General features: G+C 38.4%; 1 protein-coding gene across 1 annotated transcript in view; it reads left to right on the top strand.

Annotated features, from left to right (window-relative positions):
• Positions 1 to 12,649, top strand: part of LOC121415134 (insulin gene enhancer protein ISL-1-like) — a 61,649-nt gene that overhangs the window by 14,958 nt on the left and 34,042 nt on the right. The window contains exon 4 of the mRNA XM_041608256.1: positions 8,347 to 8,633. Within this exon, the coding sequence (XP_041464190.1) occupies positions 8,347 to 8,633 (287 nt within the window). The remainder of the gene's footprint in view (positions 1 to 8,346; positions 8,634 to 12,649) is intronic.

Raw genomic sequence — 12,649 nt, 5'->3', positions numbered from 1 at the left:
GCTGTCGTTCATTGTTACCATTCAAACGGCTTCAAAGGGGGAAAATAGACTGAATTTGCAAGAAGGGAAAAAAAGTCCAGCTTAAACGAACAGACTGCTTCTCTGCTTCTCAATCAAAATACACCAGCTCATAAGTGAAATCATTCCCACTGCGCCTAATATCTTTCCAATATTATATCGTACACCTCGAAGATACATGCCTTCCGGGTATGAGCCCGTCTTCACTATCCCAGCCTTCATTGATTTATCTTTCCTTTGCTTTGGCATCTTCGCGAATACCATATCACATTCCTCCCGAGGAAATTCGAGGATGATTATGGAATCGGTGATTTTTTGTCCAAATGAATGAACGCATTTATCCTATATTTCTCTCAGTATCAGTGGCGGGAATGGTATCTAAAATTACGACTCCGTACATAGACATGACTTGCTCTTACATTTCCTTCAGAAAATGTTCATCTTGAGTGAATTTGTCATACTTTTGAAGAGTCAATGTCCTTGCGCTATGGCATCCCCTCATTCCCATGTATATAAAGTACCAAGCTATTTGTCATAATGTTTTTTTTTATCATGCATTGCAAGCCATAACCATCGGAACAACTGAGATCACAACCAAAATTCAGAGGTAATCATTAAAATGCTGCTCAATGCTGATTCGGCAACGCAACAATCAATCGACATTGTGCATACAGGCATGGCTAATAAAACATGTACTGTATCTTGAAGGTCATGTGAACTTATAAACGAGTACCTATGCATTAAAAGAAAAAAGAAATCTACGATAATGGCGATGGACTAGACAAGTATCGATTATATGACATACTAGTGAAAAAGATAGACAGAATAGTGTAAGCTGCATCTCTTTTTTTCAGGTTGTTAGGGATTTTCCCCTCAATTATCACATTCGTATGAGTATATAAAATCCCCATCAACTTATGTAGATAGACGCTCAATTACGGCTGAAGTATCCACCAATCTTGCAACCAGAATTGGTGAAAAGGAATGAAAAGGACAGTTTTCACGCGGTAATTCTCACATCCATTTGTAAATGTCAGATCGGATCTTTACGTTATGTCAGTTTCAAGTGACGCGAGAGAAGGCAGAATCGGCTTGTGACTCGTGGAATCGTGAAAACGCAACATTAAGTGTGTAGCGACTGGTTTGATATTGGGGACTATATGACTTGCAAAATACATGCGCGGATACTGGTGAATTAAACAATATTGTTTTCAAAGAATCGAAATCGACATTGCGGTTCTCGGTATATACATAATGTCTGGCATTCGTTTTATTTTTATTTCTAGTACATTCTGTCAAAAAATGCCATAAAATGATAAATAATGTAAAATTACTGAATATATTCAAAATCTATTTTCGTATATCTATCTGATTAGATATTACAAAAGCAAGATTTTTTTTTTAATTTGGCTCCTTGCCATACCAAAACTTTTATTGTTTCTGGCATATCCTCTCATTCAGATTCCATAAAGTGTGCAAGAGACACAAAAATCTATATATTATTTATATACAATATATAGTAATATAATATTATCTTATATATTTTGGCTTGTTTGTTTTTTTCTGCAACAGTGACTACACTCTGTCTACATCTACATGAGATGATAAAATGCTTAACTTTTTAATTGTTGGCGCCGCATACAATCTGACGGCGACCACTCAATTATTTCCCCTTTCACATTCATCCGCATGCATACCCCATAGGGGCACACATACCTTCTTACACACACACACACACACGCACACACGCACATCAGGCGCACCCTCCCGCACTCACACACATATATCCACTACGAAACCCCAAAGAAATACACATTTACACACACGACTGCACGTCACATCCCTCTTTAGTACATTTATCTCACACACCCTCTATTCCCTCTCTATTTTGCTCTCTTCATCTTTCTCCTCCCGTCTCCCTCTCCTCTCTGTGTATACGCACACGCCATCTTTTAGTCGCCTTTTTTCTCTGTTTTTCTTGAATTTACTTTATATCATGCTCGATTATTGTTGCTTTGCTTATTGTCAAGTACTTTTATTTCTTAATTAAGCCTACTCCTGTAAGCATTTTTGTACCAAACTCTCACTCCATATAACCTTTCCTCTGTGACTGTCTCTCTCTGCTCAAGTTGGGTCTTAGAATTCTAAACTCTCTCTTTCCATTCTCTATATTTTTTCATTTGCCATGCTCCCTTTCTCTCTCCCTCCCTCCCTCCCCCTCTCTGTGACTATTCACTTTATCTTCCGCATGCAAACATTGTCAGTCTATCATTTCTATGTCTTATTTTCTCCCTTTCATTTTCCTTTTATCAACGACTCCATTTGCCCCTCTCATCCTTTCGTTCACAGTATCTGTATCCCTTCCATTCTGTCTCCTTCCCGATTCCACCATCGTCACCACCATCGCCACACCACAGCTCTCCATCCACCTATAAAGCTCATCGCGATTAGCTCCCATCTCATGCTTCACATCTGCCTGTAAACGATGGGGCGGTTTTTCCTCGCTACCTTAATGCATATACAACAAACCAAATTAAATCTAACGTAAACAGCGAAAAGTGAGCTTTTCATCCGACGTCCCATTGGGCGCATTATGGTTTACGTGAGCACAGCTCAATCATAAATTTTCCCGCCATTTCCACATCTAGACTTATGTATGTATCTTCCCCAGCCGATGTAGCCATTCAAACATTTTATTTATCTTACATATCTGTCTCTTTCGCTCCATCTTCTACGACCATCACGCTCTATTCGTATCTCTTTTTTAGCCCTTTTCCTTTTCTCTCTCTCCCTTCTTTCCAAAATATTTCCCTTGTGTTTTCTAAGAACAACCGATTTCCTGTAGTATTCTAGAGTTTGTCTCACATTTTAGTTGATGTTGTGCTTTGTAGTCACATAACACGCTCCTTTATTTATAACAATATCCTCCATGCTAGTTGACTTTCACCATAACCACATATAATGGAGCTGTCTTTTCATAATGTTTGCGCGAAATCTCCCTTCTCTGTACGCCGACTCACGGAAAGTATGAAATATTTATTTGAATATTGAATGTTCTGCGCCGACAAGCTCTTTCATATCTAGTCACACATCTCTTATCACCACGTTCCATCTCTCAATAATCATTGTTATTTTCAGTGTTTCCTCTTCTATACCTCTACATTTCAACCTCTCTCTCTCTCTATCCCTTTCTATCCATCGTTCTTTCTGCTCTTGTCCTAGCCCTTCCCATAAAAGCGAGATGAGCACGCATGCAGGTAGGCGTGAAATCATTTTTCAGCTTGAAATTTTCCAATTAATTCTACCAGCGCGATCCGTGAAATCTAGTGCTTATGGGGTCATTAAAGATTCATGCACTCATTCCAGGCCCGGGCATCTTCTTTCCACTCTCGACTCAATGGCACGGAGGCGAGACGCGCTTCGATGTCAAAGCTACCGGCGATATAACAAGCGTCACATGTGAAATTTGTCTAATCGTGTTTTGTTTGCCGTGTTTGCGTAGATATAAGAACTAGAAAAAACATTGTGTCTTGTTGCTTTACCCATGGTTAGCGAAAGACAAGAGGAAAAAAAAAACATACCCAAAACTAACAGACAAAGATACGTTACATGACTGGGTCATCAGGTCAAATGTTGAATCTCCATTAACTATATATTCCCTAGAAGATAGATGAAGAATAATGTTGGTTGATTCCGACAAGAATACTATAAAACCAAAATTAATATATATACTTGGATGAAGGATTGATTTAAAATTTCACAGTTTAACAGAATGCCTGGTTTATAAGATTTCGATATTGATTCCCTCAACATGGTGTAAGAATAACTATATTCCCTGTAAAATAGATGAAAAATTATTTTTGGTTGATTCCGACAAGAATAATTTACCAATATATATATATATATATAAATACTTTACCAATATATATATATATATATATATATATATATATATATATATATCATTGGATAAAGGATTAATTTAAAGAGTGACATAATGCAAACGAGAGTAGGTGGTTATCATTATAAAAATGGTTTTACTATCATAAGCTGTGTTTAGTTTCAATCATGAGTATAATGTGTTGACCCACAAACTTTGGTCGATATGTTTTGTTGCTAGGTTTGCAAGGATATGATTATGATCTCCCATTCCTCCTCGATTTCTCCCCATGTCCAAATGTCTCGAGTGTATACACTACTTGTTTACGGGGCGTGTATGAATTATGATATAGCGTGACCGATGATGCAGAACGTCGTCGCTTTGCGAAGATGAGACTGGTGATAATAAGTAGCTTCAATTCGCGCTCTACTTGCCAACCGCGAAAGAGCCGGGGTTCATGCTACGGAACAAGTAACCGTTTGGGGAATACGGGGAATATTCTCATTTGTTTCGTGTGAAAGTACTTTAGGCAGCCTGTTGTAAAATTGATGGCTTTATTGCAAAAACCTGTTGCTTAGCCCAGCGCCTTAATCAAACCCCTGTCATTCCAAGTTTGTAAAACATGTGAAGATCATGACAAACACTCGGTAGTAAAAATGATGAAATGTTAATATGAAGATGAAATATACTATAGCAATGCTATTTTTTTCCATTGGATAAACCCAATGTGACAATTTGATTCTGTCGATATCGTTTCTTTAAATAATAATTAATGTTGGCCAATAATTACTTGTTATTTAATGTGAAGAGTGTACGCTTGCTAGACAATCCTCTGGCGCAGAAAGAATTGGTGCTACAAGAACTTTATGTATCCTCACATGCTGCTGGCTACCAGATCCCCCAATGCAGGACAGTACTCTACCAACAATCCTTCTTTCCAAGAACTGTCAGGGAATGGGATGCTCTTCCATCCAGCATCATCAATGCCTGAAATCCGACAGCCTTCTTTCAAAGCTTGACGGAAGGCAGAATCTAAACCGCCAATACGCACACTGCACTTGACCCCAGCTACTTACACACACTGCGTCAATCGTATCTGCAAAGAAGAATTTGATAATTGGTTGAGAATTTTCGTTGGAAAATACTACTTCTCCTTCTAGAACAAAAAACTACTGTTGCTTCTTCTGCTCTCTGCTATTCCCGTGATCTTTCTCTACTATTCCTATTGCAACAAGAACTGCTGCTAGTACTTCTACTATCATGAACATTGTCTTATGTTTTATTAGTTAATTAATTGATTGATTAATTAATTAATTTATCAGTTTATTTCAGTAAAGTAAGAAACTTATCTTGGTTTTCTGAGCTCTTATTTTAAATGCAAAAGCTAGACAATTAGAAAAAAAATGATGAATGGCTATAGAGAACTGAAACTGTGGTTGAGCTTTCTCTTTGCAACATGGAGCGATGTTCTCTTCATCAGGTAGTTCTTCAATCGCTTTACATTTCGACAAGCATCCACGATGGAGCCTATTCCCTCTCCTTTCCTGTCCATGCCAACCAGATTTCTATAGCATATCAAGACCTCTCAGGATTGTCGTTGAACGTAAGATTTTCTATAGAATTGAAACACAGACTGTATAACGAGTGACCTCCGTTTGGTTAAAACTGAAAAGAATGAATCGGTGGTCATAGGAAATAGTCATCATGGTCACGGCGTAGAAGGTGGGTGAAGAGTTACAAGAAAATCAATTTTTACAATAGTAAGGTAGAGAGCATGGAGAATGAGGATATAAAGATAAAGGAGGAGAGAGAGAGGAAGAGAGACGATGAAACGTTAGAGAAGGGAGATTGAAGGTATGGAGGGGATAGTTTTGTAGGTATTGAGAAGAGAATTCTCCATGAAACACCGATGACTTCGGGTACTACAAGGAAATGTTATAACGAAGCAGTGAGAGGAAATTGGATGAAATTCTTGATGAATTAAACATGATGATAGATGAAGAAAAAGTAAAGGAATAGTGCAAACATTCATGAAACCATACTCAAAAATCATTTAGCAGATATCATGAAGCAACTGTCAGATTTTTTCTTCTAAAAAGTGGGAAAGTGATATTGAATACACGATTACGTAGAAGCAAAGATTTTGCTTTGGCATGATTGGCTCTTTGGAAAACGCAAAAAGTTACTTATCCTACCCAAGATTTCATTCAAGATTTATTGAAGAATTTCATCATACTCCTCGGAATTATTTATGACGTGATTGGATGTTTGTCATGCTTATTGATTTTTAAAACGAAAAATATGAACATGATTAGAGTACTTTTTTATGAGCAATATGGTTTCATTGAGAGGTCACGTGATCACATCCAGGTCAGGTGACTATTTATTGGTAGGGTCGAAAGAACTCTCAACCAATAAACATACAATCATTGTGTAAATCAGTCCCAATCTATGCGATACATAGATTTATGGAAAACCTGAATGGATTTCATGACTGGCCGATTATCTCCACATGCGTTTTGTATTCCAAACTTTTCATGAATCCGAGATTGATCGAGAAGTAGGGCAATTTTTATCTCTCTTTTGTATTTAGCATCGTTCATATCTTCTTTTTGTATTGCATTCCTTCCAATCCCCCCTTTCCAATGTAAAAATCGCCATTGATGACGTATCGTTTGTGAGAGCGAACTGCAGGCCCTATTTGAAGTCCGTAATCATCGGATGTAATGTTGGTTTCATCGACGACAAAGTCGGATCCAATATTGAGTTGATTTAGTGGAGAAATTAGATTATGCCGAACAGAGTTGCCCGAATTAGTGTTGAGATATGCCGATGGTATAGACGCGGGTTGGTTTTGAATAGTAGCTAGCAATCATGGGGGGGGGGTTGAATTTCCCTTTTTCTGTCAAGTCAACCAAAGTACACAGGCTCCAGTCGAGGCTATCTTTCTATACAAGAATGAAATATAAAATTAAAATGTAAAATTGGTATTCAATTAGTTGATTCTTTCCTCCCACGATAGGGCATCGAGAAAAGACGAACATTTTGGGTCGGGTTCATCGTCGATTTTAATGAGATGTCCTCTTTTGAACTTATCCTAAGCTTAAAGTCATGTACAATATATTTTGTCACAATAAAAATATCCATCAAAAGTTAAACATTGCACCTTTCATCCTACGTTGAATATTTAAGCCGACTTTTGTTTATTAAGTCAAAGATTACGTAATAGTCTGTTGACATCTTTTTATCCACATAATTCTTCATCAATATCAGTTCAGCTATTGTATACCATGGAAGTTGATGAGGGGAAACAACAGCAAATAGATAAATCTAGCATTGAAAGGTCGGTGGCAAAACAAATGGTTACATATTTTATTTAATGCATGGTAACACCTGATCAGTGTATTCGGCAAGTCACTTACACCACAACAGATTGTAAGCTGTTAGGTAGGACATGCCAAACCCACTCAACGGGATCCTCAAACGAGTTCTTCATAGGTTGTTGACCTGTCACGCTGATTTTGAATAAGTTTGATCACGTGGTCTGCCAGCATTGTACACACCCTTGTAAATGCATGATGTTCCTGCAGGCGATAGCTCAGGCGCCATAGAATGGTTACGTCTAAGCTACGAAGGGCAGTAGCACGTATCTTCAGAATGAAAGAAGAATGGCGGGAATCTGGGGGGGGGAGAGTTCCAAAGCAACTAGATTATAACAGTCAATAAACATTTCATTACGGTTTGATTGGCGACGAGAACAAAAGTGACAGGCCAAACTCATCATTGGGAAGTTACTGTTATTACTGACATGCCAAATACCCGGTGAGAAAGTGATAAGAATCTACACCGGCTCGTCATGGTCAATAAATACTTGATGAATGTATGAGATGTAATACTGTTGGACATCATTGGCGGCCATCTTGGACTGCCATCTTGGATCTTAAAATGGGGGCTTATTGAAAGAAATGGAATGGATGAAACCGCAGGGTAGTAGAACTAGAGGGATCATAGACCTGAAAAGTTGACAATCTGATTGTAGCAATACGCAACTATTTTAATACCTTTACTCAAGAGTGTGAAAGATTGCTGAAAATCCCTTACAGCGCTTCCATTGCAGTGCTATCACAATGCTCGCAGTCGGATATCTTCCATTATTTTTTGCGAAGCTGATTTCATTTTATCTGTCAATAATACGTTACTGTTATGAATTTAATACTGGTACTTTCAGCATGAAAGAGGAACACGAACTACTTACTATTAACTGTATACACTAATGTTACGACTTGAGAATTTGTGTCATAGGCCAAAGGTTGATATGTCACCTTTTGTACACCGATTGCCATATTCTTACATTTACAATGACGAATTAGTGTGTCTGTATGGTAGAGAACACTGTTGATATTCTAATGTAACTTATATTGTGTCGTTTTCTGCTCTTACCTTTACAGCAACCCGTGCTGAACCCATGCCCAATCGGACCTCCTCTGTTCGCTCCCATGTCCATAAGCAAGAGAAGCCTACGCGCGTGCGCACAGTTCTAAACGAGAAACAACTCCATACACTACGGACGTGCTACGCGGCCAACCCGCGTCCTGACGCACTCATGAAAGAACAACTGGTCGAGATGACGCAGTTGAGCCCCCGTGTTATCCGTGTCTGGTTCCAGAACAAACGATGTAAGGACAAGAAGAAGAGCGTCCTAATGAAACAGATTGCCGAACAGCAGGCTTCTAAGGTATGTTCAAAATTAAAATGAAAAGGGAAAAACGTAGCAAACAAACTGAAAAAAGGAAAAATAAAATCTTCCTTCTTTTATGGGGTAGTTATGACTTTTCGATTCTAGTACGCTCCCAACTAACATACATATTTCCAAACTGAACGGGAAGAGGGGCGTATACTCACCTTGGGACGATTTACTGATATAGAAGGATGAGAAATCAACAAGAGTTTCCATCTCGTAGTTCTTATGTTTCATGTGTTTATAGCAATGCTGATGAATTGATTGTGATGGTGATCTTGACATGCTTGATATTGATAAAGGGACATTGATGTTGATGTTATGGACAGAACAGTTGAATTATTAAGTCGTAATTGTCATGGTTTGTGATATTGAATATTTCTTTCAATGGAAAAGCTAAATAAGTCAACCCTGATTCAGAATCTGTCATGAAGATTACTTGGCGTTCAACAATAACAAATATTCCTTTTTCATCACACGAACTTAATAATTGCAGTTGTGACACCTCTCAATTTTGAGTGGACTAAATTAACATTTGTCACATGGAGTTTTTTTTATTTTTATAAAAAGTGTTTGATATTTTGAATTAAAACGGAAGCGATCGTAAATTACTGGTCATTCTCAATTAACAAAAAATCGTTTAATCTTGAAATGTTGGCACGTGCATATCTCTAGCATCATCAACCGTATTTGTGCCGTATAATAACCGGAATATTTACCCTACATCCCGAGCTGGGCAATTTCTGCGGTCTAGTTATTTGATGATGTTTGAAATGGGAACAAACATTTGCGTTTCGCCAAGAGAAAATGGAGTACAGAAAGGAAGAGTGTGTGAGAGACTCATCGTCATACCCCCACCCCCTACAAATTGACCTACGTAATGAGAAAGCGATAAGACCGCTTAATATCACATTCAACTTGTGTGATAATGACACATTGACAGTTTGTCAGACAGGCGATCGCAGGCACGCAAACGAACAAATTGCTCGCAATATCGCGCCAATAAAAGTGGTAATATTTTGAGGGATTCCTCCGTAAGCCAATACACATCACTAGCGATCAGTCACAGTAAAAGATGAAGTGATGTGCGTTATTAAAATAAAGCCCCAGTGAGCTGAGGAAATTGAAACGCAGGATTAATTTAGGTGAGATTTCCGACCCAAAATATATGTTTATTTAAGAAGATGAATCGGCTAATTCCAAGGGGTTTATCAGCGTTGACGCTGCGCTTGATGACATGACACTATTCTCTTTAGTTAACATCTACTCTCACGTAAGAGAAATGTGCATTTATATGTTCAGAATTGTAATATTCTTCTTTCAATTTATGTAGAAAGGCAGGGTGGGAGGATTTTTTTGTATTTTGTACCCATAAATAATTCATTTCATGAAGAAACCATTTAGGGAAGATTAATTTTGTAAGACCATTTTACCCTCCGCTCTCGTTCAATTTCCCTCTCGCTCATTTATTATTCATATATTGATATAAGTTTACAATTATGAACCAGAACCGAGGCAGGACTACTCCATGGACCCCCGCAAACAGAAAACAGCATCATTACACAGCGTAATATCGTTTTCGTTATGTTAAGCAACCATACAAAACCCGTGCAAGCATGCATACATTTAGCCGGTCTAATCAGGTTGAAAAATCAAAGGCATATTTTTATCGATATTTGGACGAGGTCTGTAAAACACGTCATCTTTGAGTCTTGCGCTAATTCCATCGATCTCCGCCGTTCTGCATACGCAATTGCGGACGGTCTCCGTCGATCGCGGTAAGCACCAACATCAATGGTAGATTTCATAAGAACCATTAAATCGTTCAGTGACGACCAAGTGAGCACGCAGTACAGGCCCAAAAGATGAATTTAGGTTTACAGCAATCGGATGATTAAATGTTAAATTGACGGTACATTACTTGTCTCTGATAGATGCTTGATGATTCTTTCTCTGCGAAACACAAATGGAACAGGTTAGTGCGCACCAGTATTGCGCACACTGTATCTTACTCCCTTGAGACAAGAATTACCGTAGTAGGAATCTTTAAACAACAACAGCAACGATGTGAATATTCGGTTGCTTTCTCAGTATTTCATGTGCTCGTCATTCATGATATCGCATAATGTTACATTGCCCTAACTAATTTCAAGTCAACTTAAAGTTATGATGGTGTCTTGATCTTAGGTAGATGTGGAAATAGCGAAACTTATTCTCAATATTTTGCATAGCGAAACCTATTCTCAATATTTTGCATACTCGTCCGTCATTATATTTCATATCTATCTACATTGTCCTGATAAATCACAACGTTATCTAAACCTTATTACTAAATCTATATATACATGATCCAAGGTAGATGTTGATATAGGGGAAATTGGTTTAAAAGGAAACGAATCCATGGAACTTGCCATAATAAGACTCTCTCCTCTCTGGACAGTGTTTGGATAGCAAGTGACCATTGACATTGCGTGTATGGTGAGCCAATATTTCAACCTTGTCCAGTTTATATCAATAAGTACAAATCATTTAGCATTGACTGGTATCGATCCAGTTTGTTGGTAAGGTTACATTGATTTCCCCAGGCTCACTTTGTCGGTGGATCTTTTGTTTAAGAATCCTACTAGATTCATTTAGAACAATATTGAACGGGCTAATTAAGGGGCTAGTCGGTAATTATGTAGCTCTTTTTTCTCCCCGGTCTGCCTCTGCCCTGGGGAGTAATTAATGAAGACAGCGCTAAAGAGATAGTCGGTCGCTCCAACCAAATACTTTAGATCTTGTTAACACTAACGAATGAGGTGGTACATAAATGAATTGTTAGAGTCACAGATGAGGTTGTAGATGGATCATTGTTAATGTTTCGTAAGAAAAGTAGGCAATAGATTACGATATCTTTTAGTATCTTCATCCCAGCGATACTTCAAAAGCTTGTTGACTGCGCATTTCTGATTCCTCCCTCAGATTGTTTGGATTTTTTAAACTAGATTTCTTCGCGCTAGTCATGTTAAAAGAAATAATATAAAGAATGAAATAAAGAATATTGTATATAGCGCTAAATATAACAAAGGTATATTGCATAGGTAACATTTATGTACATTTGGACACAATTTAAAATATACATGTTAATTACAGGCCAACAGCCTTGCAAGCTTGCTTACCTTACTAATCATGTTCATTTACTAATTCTTTTGGATAAATCATTTACCCTGTTTCCATTCTCCTTTTATCAATTATGCTATCAATGCATCCTGGCTTTGATATTATAGAGGGGTAAAATAAGAGAAGCAGAATAGGATATGAAAAGAGGAAATTATCACTAATCGTTATTTTGCAATATAATGTAATTGCTAGAAATATACCTTGACTCATCTTATTTTGCAAATATAAGACCTTTCCTTATTGTGAATTACGTACGTTATAAGGCCCATAGCGATGTCTGTATAACAACAGACTGGAACGACAACAACTGTTTTCTAGGTGGATCGGTCGTCAAATGGAATTAAAGCCCGTGCCACCTCCCTGCACCCTCCTCTCGAATATATAATTACTCGCCTCTCACAGGAACAGAAGCCAGATCGGGGGTAAACTTGACCGGGAAAGAAGCACCCCGAGGAAACGTTTAGTGACATTACTCGCTTCACTTGTAATTCCCACTGCTCCACCCGCCCAGAAGGCGCAAAAACACGGATGCAGTACCGATCACATCATGCTATCCCTTACGGTGATATCATCGTCGCATCCTTCCATAGCTGCATCGAGCCCTGTATCAGACACCCCCCCCCCCTTCAACATCCCACTTCATCCTTCCTCAGTTTCTTGTTCCTCTCTGCTTCCGTGTCGGCTAGAACAAAGTGATTTACTCGTGAGTGAATCATAAGAACGGTTTGGCAAAACTCCTGTAGGTATGTAGGCTCGACGAAGCTAACCGAACTCTAGGGAAACCTCCTCTGCACAGGAGTGTGGGCTATTGATTGTCTCTACACCTCTCAAAGAAGATGACACGAACGCGG

Source organism: Lytechinus variegatus, chromosome 5 (genome assembly GCF_018143015.1).
Source record: "Lytechinus variegatus isolate NC3 chromosome 5, Lvar_3.0, whole genome shotgun sequence".
Taxonomy (NCBI): Eukaryota; Metazoa; Echinodermata; class Echinoidea; order Temnopleuroida; family Toxopneustidae; genus Lytechinus; species Lytechinus variegatus.
Note: the sequence above shows the minus strand (reverse complement) of the source record. Positions and strands in the feature narration are given on the sequence as shown.